This window comes from Thamnophis elegans, chromosome 2 (assembly GCF_009769535.1).
Source record: "Thamnophis elegans isolate rThaEle1 chromosome 2, rThaEle1.pri, whole genome shotgun sequence".
In the NCBI taxonomy this organism is placed as follows: Eukaryota; Metazoa; Chordata; class Lepidosauria; order Squamata; family Colubridae; genus Thamnophis; species Thamnophis elegans.
In genome coordinates, this window is record NC_045542.1 from 13,833,828 (window position 1) to 13,848,752 (window position 14,925).

The 14,925-nt window shown below is 39.6% G+C and overlaps 1 protein-coding gene across 1 annotated transcript; it reads left to right on the forward strand.

Moving 5' to 3' along the window:
* The first annotated feature begins 2,045 nt into the window (after nt 1-2,045).
* MVB12A (multivesicular body subunit 12A) lies at nt 2,046-14,839 on the forward strand. The gene is made up of 9 exons (XM_032209473.1): nt 2,046-2,237; nt 5,040-5,138; nt 5,229-5,325; nt 8,417-8,543; nt 8,637-8,753; nt 11,564-11,655; nt 13,354-13,418; nt 14,157-14,213; nt 14,430-14,839. Exons 1-9 carry the CDS (start codon nt 2,172-2,174, stop codon nt 14,490-14,492), a joined length of 783 nt encoding a protein of 260 aa, XP_032065364.1. The 5' UTR covers nt 2,046-2,171; the 3' UTR covers nt 14,493-14,839.
* Nucleotides 14,840-14,925: the final 86 nt, after the last annotated feature.

Consider the following 14,925-nt stretch of genomic DNA (forward strand, 5'->3'; position numbering starts at 1 on the left):
TCGCAGACATTATTCCTAATTTAAAAAACTTCCACTTTCCATTCTATTTTAACCCCCGTTATTGCCTCCAGCCAATTTTTGATCCTTTTCCAAAAAATTTTAGCCTCCTCACAGGTGATATGTTCCATGTATTGATTCGCATTTCCAACATTTTGGGGAGGTATTTGTTAAGATTTTAGCTAACCTTGTTGGTACCAGGTGCCATCTGTAAAACATTTTGTACTAGTTTTCCTTGTACGCAACTGATAGTGTCATTTTTAAGTTTGTTCCCCAAAAGTTTTCAGTAAATTCTTAATGTGATGGATGGGCTTGATGAAGTGATACTAGTTTTCCAATGTCTGGTTTTAAGTCACGTAGCAGGAGTCTTAAATCACCATGTTCAGTAATCTGAGTTGATTTCTTTGCTTGGAGAGAAGTTGGATGACTACACTGAAGCCACGTTCCACCAAATATGATGTTGGTAATGCAGCAAGGAGCTTCTTAACCACTGTCCATAGTGCAGGATAGAAATTTCTGTAACCAAAACTCTTGGTACGATTTCTTAAACTTTGGCTTCAGCTCAATGTCATTTGGCAGCTCTGAGTTGTTCCTCCACTACCCCATCTTCCTCAGTATCTGAAAATGGATTTATTATCCAATCTGGAATTTCCATCAAAAGAAGATCCTGATATCGCTCAGACATATCTTTATGCAGCATGTCCAAATGGTCACAAAAAACTTGAAGATCATCATCTTGTATCCCACCTTTCTCTTCTAGCTCTGACAAGCTCGGAAATGGGTATAGCTCATGACAGTCTATATTGCGCTTGAATAGAGTTAACTTTGAAATAAACGTAGAGGGATGACAGATTTGGCCTTAATAAGATTGACCTCATTTCCTTGCAACTGCAAATTCACTTCATTGAATTTTACAAATAGTTCTGATAAATAAGCAATGTCATGCCTGATCTCTTTGAGTTCACCACTGAGCAAAGCATTCGTCTTCAAAAAACTCCAGTGTCAAAAAGATTGTAAAAGCGTCTCACACAGTTGCCTTTTGATAGCCAATGAACTTCTGTATGAAGCAGGAAACGATCAAAATCTTCATCATTCTCAACACAGCTCTCTGAATAGTCGATCATTGAGAGCATGTACTTTAATTTTGTTAGCTGCAGTAATGACAGTGTGTAATGACTTGTGCAAGCGATCACTGAGGGTTCCACTAGAATTAGATTGGTGGGTCCCCCCCCCCCCGAACAACACTGTGCAAGATCTCCCCGTCCACCGACCGTTTTAAAAAAAAAACGTTTCACAAGCCAAGCGATGTTGGGGGGCCAGCGATTGAAGCGGCGTGCGCCCCTCTCCTGGGAGGAAGGGGGTGATTGGAGGGGAGGGTGGTGACATTGCTTAAAGGGAAACCCGCAGCTATTTCCAGGTTTGTTTAGGTAATTTCGTCCTTCTGCCCGTGCTGATGAGCTTTAAACAGTCCATCTTCTGCTCGGCAAGTTTCTCCTTTCCATCTGAGAATTAGCTAAGGGGAAGCTACCAACCTAGGGGCGACGCCCTCTGCAGCCAACACAATACACAATCTTTTCTTCCTCGCCCTCTTAGCGCCCCCCCCTTGCCTCTTAGCACCCCCCTGCCGCCCCCCTTACCTCTTAGCGCCCCCCTAAGTCATCCCACTTTGGGAACCACTGATCTAGGTCTTGTCTGTAAAACTTGAAGTACAAACCAAACATCTAAGCTGGGTCCCCTTAAACTTGCTGGTGCCTCCCTCTAGCATTCGGGTCAGTAACGTTAAAGATCTCAACTCCAGAATTTCTGCTTTAATGAGCTCTTCCTAAATTCAAAGTGAGACCAAAGAGCGAGTAGGACTTTTTTTTTTAAAAAAAAAAAGGTGGGGGGGAGACAAAGATCCTCCTTGGCGCGTGCGCACAACGTTCTCCCGCTTTTGTGACGAAGAGAAACTAAACAAAGCAAGCGCAAACTTTTCATTGGATGGTCCTGCGGAAGCGGCCCGCCAATCGGAGAAGACCCCGTTATAAACGCGGTGCCTCACGTCGGTTCTGAGAGGCGGGTCTAAAAGCTCGAGAGGACTTTCCTTCTCTTTCGCCGCCCGCGACGGTGGACGTTGCTGTTCGCGGATGGTTTAACTATTTATCCGTAAAAGGTCGAGCCGTCTTAGAGCTGGCATGACTGTACCGCTCACCGGGCTGGGTTGGACTTCGTCTAATGTGCCGGTTGCTGGCTGGATTCCGGTGAGAAAAGCAGCCTCGTCTCCTTGCCCGTCTCTGAGGGCAAGCGCTCTTCGGGCGAGGCTCGCCGTCTTCCGTTCCTTTAAGGGAGGCTCGAATGAAAGGAGGGAAGCTAATTCCGATTTATTGACTTTACTTTGCTAGCCCTTCTCACCGCTCTGGCTTCCTCTTTCCCGGCTTTGCCGGCCTTTCTTTAAAAATGGGCTGCGGCGGGAGGCGGGGGGGGGGGGGAGAAAGAGAAGAAGGAAGAGTTATTGAAGAAGTCGGAAGCTTCAGTGGAGATTTCCAGACCCAGAAACGCGGTTTTTGTTACTGCTTAGTACAGCTTCCTTGAGCCAAACAGTGACTGGTTGCCTGCCAGTTTTTAAACCAATAACATTTGTTATATACGCTGAAGGTTACCAACGTTTTAAAACAGGGCTTCTCAATAAGGGGGGTGCGATAAGGGGACACACCCCCTCCCCCGAAACGATAAATTGAACCTCTTTCCCGATGAATGAAGCTAAATAATAAACCACCTACCCGTGATTGGTAATGGCTCCATTCCCGATCCACAAGAGCTGGGTGTTTCCTGAGAGGATTGCTGCAGTCTTCAGAGAGTTGCAGCCTTTGGCTCCTTCAGGATGGGGTGTCCCATGGTTAGCGCTCTCCCCGATATTATATAGATTGCTGGAGGAAATCTTTCTTTAACAGGAATGAAATGTCAGATCACCAACAACGTTCAGCAATATGCCAGGTCTCAAGATTGAGGCCAGGGATGTTATCCAAGCCATTAATCATATGTGGAAGCCACTAGGATATTAGTCTGGGACATGTCAGACTAATGCTTCAGAGAATGAGTAGCTGTAATATAATAACTGCCTGATAAATATTGGATCTAGTAAGCAGATCCAATTAGGGCTACCTCCACTAGACCGATTAGATCCCACAGATTAGGCCTCCTCCGAATTCCATCCGCCGGCCAGTGTCGACTTGCGACTACCCCGAGGAGAGCCTTCTCTGTGGCTGCTCCGACCCTCTGGAACGAACTCCCCGTGGAGATTCGAACCCTCACCACCCTCCAGGCCTTCCGCATAGCCCTTAAAACCTGGCTGTTCCGACAGGCCTGGGGCTAAAGAGCTGTTGCCCCCGTCTCGAATGGTATGACTGTTGTGTGTTTTTAAATTATGCATTGTTATGTTTCATTTTTATTTTTGTCTGTACCCCCTTCCCTGATTTGAATTGTGAGCCGCCCTGAGTCCCCTTCGGGGGAAAAGGGCGGCATATAAATACAATCAAATCAAATCAAATCAAATCAATGCCCTCTAAATGAGGCAATTTATGGAGGCTGCAACTGGTCTAGAATGTCATGGCAGTATTGTGGATGGGTCAGTCTAGCCATTGCAGGAGAACTGTTATTTTGGAGCCAGTAAACTATGTACTAGTATGCTTTCAGTCTTAATTCAGAATATTGGTAATCATGTACAAAGCTTTGTATAGTGTGGCTTTGGGAAACATTAGACACCTCTTCCTAAAGTTGAATTTGCCCATCCATTGGTATCATTTCATAGTGATGACTCCTACTGGGAGTCACTGTCCCATGTGAAGTCCATGGATTTTGGCAGCTCTGTTGTATTCAGAGAGTGCATCAGTTAATAATCATACTGTATAATTATCTTATAGGCCCCACTGTACTACAGGATCACTAAGCTCATTAAACAAAACCATGTTTGGAGGGTCTTTTGGAAGCCCAACAGGGTTGGGAACCAACCTCCCCTCCAGAGAAAGCATATTCCACAGGATGGGGGACATGGCAAAAAAGCAGGGTGGATTTGATTTAAATCAAGTCAACTTAAATCACTAGTAAAAAGTCTTGATTTAAATCAATTCTATTTAAATCATAATTTTTAGAAAGCAACTTGTCATCTCTGTCCTGCAACAGCTCCTCCTCTGACCCGCTTTTGACTCACTGACAGTCCCAATATTGCAGAATATACAGCCTCATTCTACATAACTAAGCTCCATTTCATGCTGAATAAACTAAATTATTAATGTAGCTTAAATAGAAAACTATAATTAGATAGATTTTTACTCCAAAAACATTTTATTAAAAAAAAAAATCGTCAAGTTTTATCCACCCTGCAAAAAAGGCTTTCCTTATAGGTCCTGTCAGATTTTATTTTATATGTTAAATTTATTTGTTGCCTATCTCACCATGGGGCTGGAATTCCATAGCTGACAAGACCTGCCCATCCAAAGCCCCGTTTTGTGCTGCAAAGTGCCTGCAGATGCCAAAAAGGAACTCTGGAGGGCCGCCCCCATCCCTCTGGAGCTCCCTTTTGGACTGCAAAGTGCCAAATGAGGCCTGTGCACATCAAAACAGAGTTCCCGAGGGGTGCACTCAGCTGAGAGGCTGGAGAGGAGATAGCTTGCTAGATCTTTGTGACCCAGCGTGGCAGGTTGGATGGGGGGGGGAGTGATTGTGGGGAGCATGAGGTATTTCAGTGGATCAGGGAGGCCTTGGGTGGTCTTAAGCAAGTGGTCTGCTCACTACGCCCCTCATGACCTTCTCCACCATGAAATACTTCATGTGCACTTAACGAACCACACATTCGATTAGTGAGTGCATGGGCGAAAGGAGGAAGTTTAAGGTACGAGATTTGCTCCCATGAATCCTTGGGTAATGAATAGAATGGGAAGGCTCTATTACATTCGTAACTTGACTACCTGTATTGGGAGAATTCTTGCCTGTGCTTTTTTGCCTTGCTTCATAAAAGTCTCTCCCCCCCCCCCCCAAAAAAAAAAAACCCTGCTCATTTTTTTTAGATCACAACAACTGTGGAAGGAGCACCTGCTAACTTTGGAAAAGGATTTGCACAAAAATATGGATATTACCTCTGCTTTACTGTATCTGTAGATGCTTTGGTAAGAAGGACTCTTTGTTGAGGAGGTTGAAATTGAGGTTAGGTGCAGTTAGTGTGGTTGGTGACTATTTTGGTATCTGCTTCTTTCCAGAATCCAACTGGGGATGTATTATATGATGTGGTAATCCTGAGTGAGAAATCACCACTACCTTCTGGATATATGTATATTAAAGAGTTTCTGGATCTAAGTGAGTCTGCCTGGCTATTTGGCTCATTTTATTCTGTTTTGTTCAAAACCTATAGCAGTCTAATATGTTTTCTTCTAAACAGCGGCATGTAGCACAGGGAAGAGCCATGTGCAATCATAATAGCTCACCTGTAGCACTAACTACTGAATATTGCAAGTTATAATTATTATAAATATGGAAAATCATGAATGAAGTCTCAGAAAGAAAATTTAAAATAAATGTGACCTAAAATAGAATTTCTAATGGGGCTTATTTTCATTTTCTAATAAAAGATGTTGTAATGGCTGTGATTATTGTTATGCTTCTGTTCCTTAAAGTGAGAGGAGCCCATCTGTTTGTACACATTTGTGTTTGATTCCATTACAGCAGTGGTGGGATACAACTGGTACGCCCCGGTATGGGCGTATTGGTGCCTGCTGGGAGCACCAGGTACCGTTCCGGTACAGTGCTCCGGAAGGCCCACCCACCCGCCCTCCTTACCTGTATTTGAGCTGATTGGGGCTTACGCGCACGGAACATACGGTACCTGTGCGATGCTCCACCGAGCAGCTGGAGCGTCGCGGGCAGTAAGTATGCATGCGCATGTTGCGCACCTGCACGTGGTGGACGCCGGGTCCCGTTGCAGCGTACCGGTTGCAACAGGATCCGGAACCCACCACTGCATTACAGGTAGTTCTCAATTTATGACCAGTCATTTTATGACTGTTAAAAGTTACAGTGGCCACTGAATTAATGCTTTATGGCTCATAATTCACTCCCAGCGGATGCTTTACAGCCCCAAAAAGCACTCCCAGAAGTTGTTAATGGTCGTGCTGTATGCAGCAGTCATTTGATGGCATTTTGGGAAGGTCACCTTTATGATTGGTTGTGGCATTCTGCAGTCATATGACTGTACAGTATTTTGGGCCAATTTCTGGCAAAAATCCACATTCAAATGAATGGGTTCACTTAATCACAGTCATAAAAGAAGCCAGAAAATTACTTAGTCATGTGGGTGCCTTGATTTACAACTGTAACAGCTTACAACCAGATTTCCCGTCCCAGTTACTATTATAAGTTGTAACTACCTGTGTGAGTGGTCATGAATTTAGTTTCCTTTTTCTACCATTCCCAGTTGCTGTGATAAAGCAACATTTGGTGTTGCCCCTGGATTTTTTTTATTCTGCTATAATGGTGAATCGTATAAATGAACATAATGCCCAAATCTATTTCCAATGTAACTGTCATTGTGGCAAACATTCGAACTTCGTTATTGTGGCAAACATTCATTAATCTTTATTCTTTTTTAATAGGAGATTGATTTTGTATGCAAAAAATACAAAAACTTGTATGTCATATGCTAATTGAATAATTACTAAACTTACATAGTTTGTGTGTAATTTATTTTAATTTTAATTTATAGGAAAATTAGGAAATATAGGGAATATTATATCATTAGGAAATAAATATATTTAATTAAATGTATAAGCTTACCATGTGATTATTATGTAGTTGAAATTTTTTTATAGTGATTTCTAGCAAAAAAAAACCTTATCCAAAAAAATCAAACTATAATATGCCAAGGTGGCGCAGTGGTTAAATGCAGCACTGCAGGCTACTTCAGCTGACTGCAGTTCTGCAGTTCGGCTGTTCAAATCTCACCGGCTCAGGGTTGACTCAGCCTTCCATCCTTCTGAGGTGGGTAAAATGAGGACCCAGATTGTTGTTGGGGGCAATATGCTGGCTCTGTATACCGCTTAGAGAGGGCTGAAAGCCCTATGAAGCGGTATATAAGTCTAACTGCTACTGCTATTGCTATAATAGATGGAGAACTATTATTATTATAGGAGTATTATTTTATAACTCACATGCTAAATTATATAGTATTTGAAAATGAAGTTTGCTAGTCTAGTCCATATCTAGATACATTTTGTTCTGTTCCTGAATCATTTCCATAAAGCCAGTTGGAAGAGCCCTTCCATCTTCAAATGTGTGTGGGTGTGTGCATGCGCATCTATTCATGCATGCATGCATCTTCCATATGTGTAGCATTTTATAATACGTTTGGCTGGTCTTTGTCATTAAATAAATATACATGCATCATGTGAAAACAATTGATGCTTTAAATATTCTACTTTGGGTGTTTGTGTTAGTAAATTTTCAAATAATTTGCTATTTTTATTAAGAGTAGGTTTGCAGGACCTTCTTAGGTAGCCCTTAGAGCACCATAACTTTTGACAAAAAAGACCATATGCACATATTCATCAACAAAAGACCTGCATCCTGATATGATTTTTCAAATGATTTATAGGCCACATTTAAGTCTGGAAGATCTGTTGTTAATCAGTGTAAGTGAGGCATCTGGTGACTGCCCCCAATTTTATGACTTTTTCACAGTCATTAAGCAAATAATCATGGTCATTAAGTAAATTATCACATGACCATTATTTTTGACCTTCCCTGCCAGCTTCCCCATTAACATTACTTGTTAGAAGCTGTCTGCAAGTTTACAAAAGGTGATCACACGAACTCTCTCGATTGTTGCAACTGTTGTAAATACAACTCAGTCTCCAAGCGTCCACATTATGACCATGTGACCCAGGAAGCTTTAAGGATAAGTGTGAGGAGGAGTCATAAATCCAGTAACTTTTTTCAGCAGCATCATAACCTTGGTACCTAAACAAATGGCTATAAGTCGAGGACTCTCTCTAAGTAAGAAACATCTAGGTTGAAGGCCTCTATTTTACTGACTCCAATCAGAAAATAAGCCAAAACTTCTTCCTACTGTGTTCCCATGACCATTGCAGGATAGTGCTAATTTTTAAAATGCATTCCCCCATTGCAAAAAGAGGAATCTTAATTTAGAGCATCTGATGTACTTATATACACCTTTGGAAATGACATGGAGGTGGATGTAAAATAGCCTTCATGGAATAATGTACAGATTTTCTACATTAAATGGGGTTGTGTTCAAGCATTATCGATGAAAAAAATGATGTTTAGCTTGTATCTGGGCCTTTCTTGGATGCATAGTTTCCTACTTTTGAAGACAGGATACCTGTCATTCCAATGTCCTTTGATTGCAGCCTTATTTTTCTATCTCCTATTATAGAAACCTCAGTCTCTAAGAAGAAGAGGCTGTGTATCAAGCTGATACCAATGGGAGTGGCAGAAACAGCTGTGTGTGATGTCATGCTAAGTAGCAAGAGCAAAGTGATCCCAAATTACATACGCATTGGGTGAGTATTGCTAGTATCCATGCCCTCTGCTCTCACACATTGTCAGAGCTTTGAAGGACTTAACAATCTTTTATTTCTATTCCTCCCTCCTAGGGAAATAAGTGGTTTTGCCCTTTGGTGTAAAAAGGAACACATAAACAAGCCTAAACCCCTTCCCAAACCAAGGAGCATCAGTCTAGAAATGAACCAGCTTTCATTAGAAACAGCAAAGTAAGTTTTGATCATTTTTCATTATATAATAGAATGTATACATTGTGGGGTGGTTTGTCATTTTTTTTTCCAGGAACACATATCTAATGTAAAATGTAAAAACATTATGCCATGTGACGATACTGCTGGCTGCTTCCAATAGTTTATCCATCTCTCAGACTAGATATGAACCAAGATAACTTTGTCATCAGGCAAAAAGCAGCTTGAGTGGGTTTGTAGGACTAAAGAAAAAGGCCTATAAAAAGATTGATGATAGCAGAATCAGAAAGACAGGATCTGAAGCCATGTTGGGAAGAGATTTATTAACATGAAGACGCTTTCTAGGATTGTTGCAATTGCATCTCAGAATACTAGATGAAGAAAGAAATAACCAGTGTTTGTCTACTTCTGGAAGTACCCATGTTAGAATTTTTCTTAGATTAAACAATGCAGAACAATAGAGAGAAACGAGATATTCTGTTTAGAAAAGTGAGGATAATTTTACATGGTGTACTAGGTTAAAAGTTAGTGAAACTTACACTCATAATTAATTAAACCTCATGTCATACCTCTGATGAAGACAAGCTCAGGTATACTAGTTGTGTAAAAGTGGCAGTAGTTAATTGACCCATAAAAATATGTTCAGTAAAATGTTAACCCCTAACATCAGTAATTGTTGATAACTATTTGTGGGCAAAGCTTGCACATAATGTACCAGAATTTTGTTACATATAGGGGTAGATTTATCCTGATTGTCTAGCAAATATTGCAAATAAAAGTTATTGGAGTGCTCTGGAAATTTAGATAAAAAGGGCAACAAGTGGCAATGTCCTATAGAACTAACAGTACAAGAGAAGATGGGCTATAGTTTCTATGGCAAAAAATATAACAAGTAATAAATAAATTAATTACTACAAATATTAATTGCCCAGAAAGTAGAATGTTGGATTTGTAAAGCATACACATAAAAAATTATTTTGTATCCAGTACAAATCTGATCAGTAAGTTTTTGTGCTGAGTTACAAAAAAAAAGCAGAAACTTATCAATGCTTACAGGTAGTTCTCATTTAACAACTGCAATTGGGTCTGTAATCTTGATTGCTGAGTGAAGTGGTCATTAAGCAAGATATCAAGTGACTGTTTGCTCCATGATGGCAATCTCAGTATTCCCTGTTGCAGTTGTTAAAACATTCTCATAGGTTAAGCAAAGTGAGTCCTAGACAAGCAATGCAGGGGGGTCTCAGGACAATGGGGAGACACTTGTGTGTGACCTGCACTGGGCCTCCCAGTCTCCATTGTTTTCCTGAGGCATTCCATGCTCCTTACCTTACTGTGCTGCTTCTTCAGTCGGGCTGAAAATCCTGCTTGTATTTCAACTTCCTTTCATCTAGGAGTTGGCTGAAAGAGCTCACTGCCAAAGAATTTCAGCTTGGTGCAAGCAAGCACAAAGGATTTTAACTCCAGGGAAGCAGACACAAAGGGTTTCAGTTCTATGCAAGCACGTCTGAAGCCGAAATTCTTTGGCAGCACCCATGGGAGCTCCCATGATTGTGAGGCACTTGATAGTCAGTTATAAGTGCAAACAGGTTACCAAACACCCAGGTTGCAATCACATGATTGGTGTGTGTATGTGTGTCTTTGTCTTTGTGCTTGATTCAATATTTGTAATAGTTGGAACTGCTTTACAGACTGTAAAGCACTCTTTCCAAGGCCTTTGTTAATTCAAACTCTCGTCAAGCAAACCAAGTCAAAGAACTACCTCTGTTCTATTGCATGTCTCATTGTATTTTTATTGCCAATATGATTAGGACTTCTGTTTCTGTTGAGTCATCCTCTTAGTTTTACCATATAATCTGTGTCCCCATATGTAATATTATCTCCAGTAAACTTGCTTTTTTATGGATTTAACAATGATTTTTACAACCCTTATTCACATGAATAAGCCTACATGGCAGAAGAAACTGTCTATTGCAAAGACCCTGACTCTGTTCCTGGAGAGTGACAAAAGGAGAAGGTTACAAGTGGTTCTGATTTAAGGCTGTTCCTTTAACAATGGTCTGGAATTATGATGGCCTCCAAAAACCGCTTTATTGCCTACAGTGCACTTCTGGCCATTACCAAATGTTGCCCACCACTCCTCTGGTCATGTGATTGCAATTTAGCTGCTCTGCAATTTGTTTGTAGTTAAGGACAGGTTGCCAAGTGCCCATAATCATATGATCACCATTTGGCATCTTCTCTACCGGCTTCCAAGAAAATAACTGGGGAAGCCAACAGGGAATTTTGCAAGTTGCTGCTGCTTGCTGAAAGGACTCCTCCTTGTCTTTGGGAGACAAATGGTTCCAATTATGGTTTAGATTGAGGACTATCTAATGTATTTACAATATTTCAGATCTTCTATGTAAGAAAGTGTCTTCACTTTCAATAGTCTTTATTTCCACATTCTCAGTGCATGCAAGGTAATCTCATACCAAAGATAGTACTTTGAGGAGAAACACATCTTTTCTGATGAATACAGGGATCAATAATTATTTTGGCTCTGTCATGAGTGTCTTAAGTATCATAAGTGCATTATTCTGTTGAATGAATATATAGTTTTTCTGATATAATATGTTTCACTTTTTATTTTTAATTTTTTAAATTAATTTTTGTACTGTGCAATTCTTACCTTCCTCGGGAAGAATTATGTTTACAATTATTGCTAGAGCAAAGATTTTTTTTCAAGGTGCTGCAAGCACCTATGAAAGCTAATAGATTCTGGGAAATGATTGAAACAATACAGTTCACAATCTACTAACAGACTATGTGTTTCTTGATTTTAATCCTTTCAGTGTAGACTCTCTATCTATTGGTTCCAAAAGGCAAACTACCATTAAGAAAAATGAATCTATATATGATACGTCAAATGCCTATGGTATTTCAGGTAAGTACCTTCTGTTCAAGGAGGTGAAGTGTATTCTGCTTTTATGGGAGAAAGAAGCGTAGAACTGAACTTCAGGAAATGTTCCAATGGGTATATTTATTCTTTCTTGAAATTTGGCATGATTTGTCCCTTATAATTAAGGTGAAATGTGAACTTTTGTTATATATAGCCCAGTAATGCCTGCTTTGTTTATATTTGTCAGGATAGAACTGATGCTATGGTTAAAGATTAATATACCTTTGCAGGAAGGATATGGTTTTTTTGCCTACAGGAGGAAAGCAGTTTTGAAATTGGGAGTCCTTTTAACTCTAGACCTATCTGGATTATACTGCTCTTAATCTAGGCTTGTTTCAACTGGCACACCATGCCTGCTTCTACTTCAGATTAACTTCTGGAAAGCCACTGGAACATCCCTAAAATGTGAACTAAAGAAGGATAGACTCAGGCATGCTTTTATATGTGCTTTGGCATATGAAGCGCCTGGAGATTTATTTGGAATTAGGTGCTTTTAGTGTGCTTAGTGTCTTTAGTCATATTTACATTTAATAAGGTCCTACATTATGAGGACCTTATAACAAAGTAAACAAAATAACATTTAATCCAGACCAGAATGATAATTGGCATGGGGGCTGGGATGCAGTGTGTTCTGGAAGGAGTTGCACTCTTTGAAAGATCAACTTTATAGTGCTTTTTAATTTTGCATTACTCCTGATTTTTTTCATAGCAGTACTGACACCAGCCTCTGCCTTTCTGGAGGCAGTCTATCTTATAAGAGGTCGGTTTTAAGGATGACAGCTTGATTAGTGGAGCATGATATAGTAATTGAACATTGAAAAAAAAAACCTACACTAATTGTCAATTATTTTCTTGGCCTATTAAATACAGTAGTTCTTGACAACCAAAATTTCTGTTGCTAAGTGAAAAAGTTGTTAAGTGTTAAGAATTTTGCCCCATTTTACGACCTTTCTTGCCACAGTGAATCACTGCAGTTGTAACAGTTGTTAAGTGAATCTGGTTTTCCCATGGACTTTGCTTGTCAGAAGGTTGCAAAATCATATGACCCCAGGATACAACAATTGTCATAAATACAAATTTGTTGCCAAGCATCCAAATTTTGATCACGTGACCATGGGGATGCCATAATGGTTATAAGTGGGAAAAACAATCATGTCACTTTTTTCAGTACCATTGCAACTTCGAATGGTCACTGAAGTGTTATAATTTGAGGACTACCTCTATTGTTGGAGTTGCCTGTTTTGCAGCTTTCTGGAATTCTATTGAAATGAGTTGCAGATAGTGATGCAGCTTCCTACATTTTGTGCATCAGTTATTGCACTTAGATATTTATCCTGGGAATTATGTCACATTTTCTAAGTACTGACAGAGTAACCTCTTGAAAATATTACTTTTGCAGAGTGATTTCTTGTACAGTACCGGGGAAAGAGTCTTCTGTGTTGCTTTTTCTTGGGTTTAGAAAATCTATGAAGGTATTTCTGTAAAGTGGGTATTTGAATTATAAATATTTAGTTATGTTTTATAACATTTTAAACCCTTTACTATCGTAACATTTTTAACCTTTCACTACAGTATTATGCTTTGTTGTGTGCCACCTTGATGATCTGTAAATAATCACCCACTTTAAAATATTGTTACTTTTCCCATGGGAAATCTGAACCTGAGTGTGTGTTTCCTTCTTAGCCATAGATGGGGTCCCTTTTACTCTGCATCCTAAGTTTGAGAACAATGTCACTCGTGGTGCCACTGTAAGTATTTTCTGTTAGAGTCATGTAACAGTGGTGTAAAGGACAAAAATAGATGAAAATTATAGATTTTTCTAGAAACACATATCTATTCCTTCCTGATGCAAACTTCATTATTCTGGAAATGACACTTTGCAAAAAATATTCTCCCTGGGCCGTGTCAGTCCAGAATAGAGTCAGCTTCTAGAAAGAGATCTCCAAACTGGAAGTAGCTTGAAGGTGTTGTAGATATGTATGGAAATAACTCCTCACCCCAATGGTATAGTCTTGAGTTCCATTTCCAGATTGATAAATGTCTGGCTTTCTCCAACTTGAAATTACTACTCACAATATTCCCAACCAGCATTGTAGAAGTGTTAGTCTTAGCACAGATGGTATATTATATTAAAAAATCCAATAAACATAATTTAAAAGAATGACTGGTTGACGAAATACAGATAACATACTGGGGAAAAAAACAGTGCAACTTATCAGGTGGAGTGCTGTCAGCTATCTTACTTTTTAAAAACTTACCAGAAAACTTCAGTGAGCTTTCTCTCACCTAATTCATTTAAGTTAAATGTTGCTAATTAGAAAACATGTTTAGCTGTTTTGGAGTAAGAAAGAATTGTAAGAATGGAAAGCACTTGAATCTACTTAGTGCAGAAATTAGTTTAAAATTTTCGCAATATTGATAGAAATAATTTCTATAAATTAGTCTAGATTAATTGGCTAATGATTGTATTTGTTTTTATTTTCTAGGCACTTTCTATATTTAAAAACTTCCACATCAAATCTCTTGCTGATATTGAGAAAGAGGTGAGCAAAATTTCACCTCTTCATTAATTTAAAGATTAATTCAGACTTGGATCCTTGTCCCATTCAGATCAGAGCCAAACAATTTTGTTTAGCCAAATCAAATGTGTCGTTTCTTTACAAATGTATTCATGTATTGTAGCTGAGCTGCGAGTCCTTCTGGTTTTGAATATGGAGATCTTGCTTTTTTGTAACCATATTTTTTTTGCTTTTCTATAGTATGACTACAGTTTTGTAGTTGAAAGAACTGCAGCTGCGAGACTCCCACCCACCATTTCATAGCATCCATTATTTCCTTGAGAGTTCTTGCCACTAGGGGCTTACGGGTGGTCAAGCTGACTCAATTAAGCTGATGGAAGTGCCTGCCTCAAAGGGATTGTGCTGTTGGGGGGACACTGCTTTACAAGCTGAAACTGGTATAATCCTGCTATTATAATTTGCTATAGGTACGAGTAGCACTACTTTTGTACAGTTTTTCCAAACATCATATCTACTTTCTTTGAAAAAAAATGTTTAAAAAATAAGAGGCTTACTCTACCAGAAAAGTTATCTCTGTACTTATTTCTGACTCTTTCAAACAATCTGAAACATGTATTCCTGCCAATAAAGTATGTTTATGAAAAATGAAAGATATTGCTCCACAGCAACCTTCTTTAGGCAGAAATCTGTTTTAAAAATTGCAAATATGACCATCACACCGAGATTTCATACAGGG

Excerpts from the sequence above, each read along its gene's own strand:
- MVB12A (XM_032209473.1), top strand. The coding sequence starts at position 2,172 with ATGACTGTACCGCTCACCGGGCTGGGTTGGACTTCGTCTAATGTGCCG. Across the intron at positions 11,656-13,353 it reads AAATGCCTATGGTATTTCAG|CCATAGATGGGGTCCCTTTT; the intron begins GTAAGTACCTTC and ends TTTCCTTCTTAG. Across the intron at positions 13,419-14,156 it reads ATGTCACTCGTGGTGCCACT|GCACTTTCTATATTTAAAAA; the intron begins GTAAGTATTTTC and ends TTTATTTTCTAG.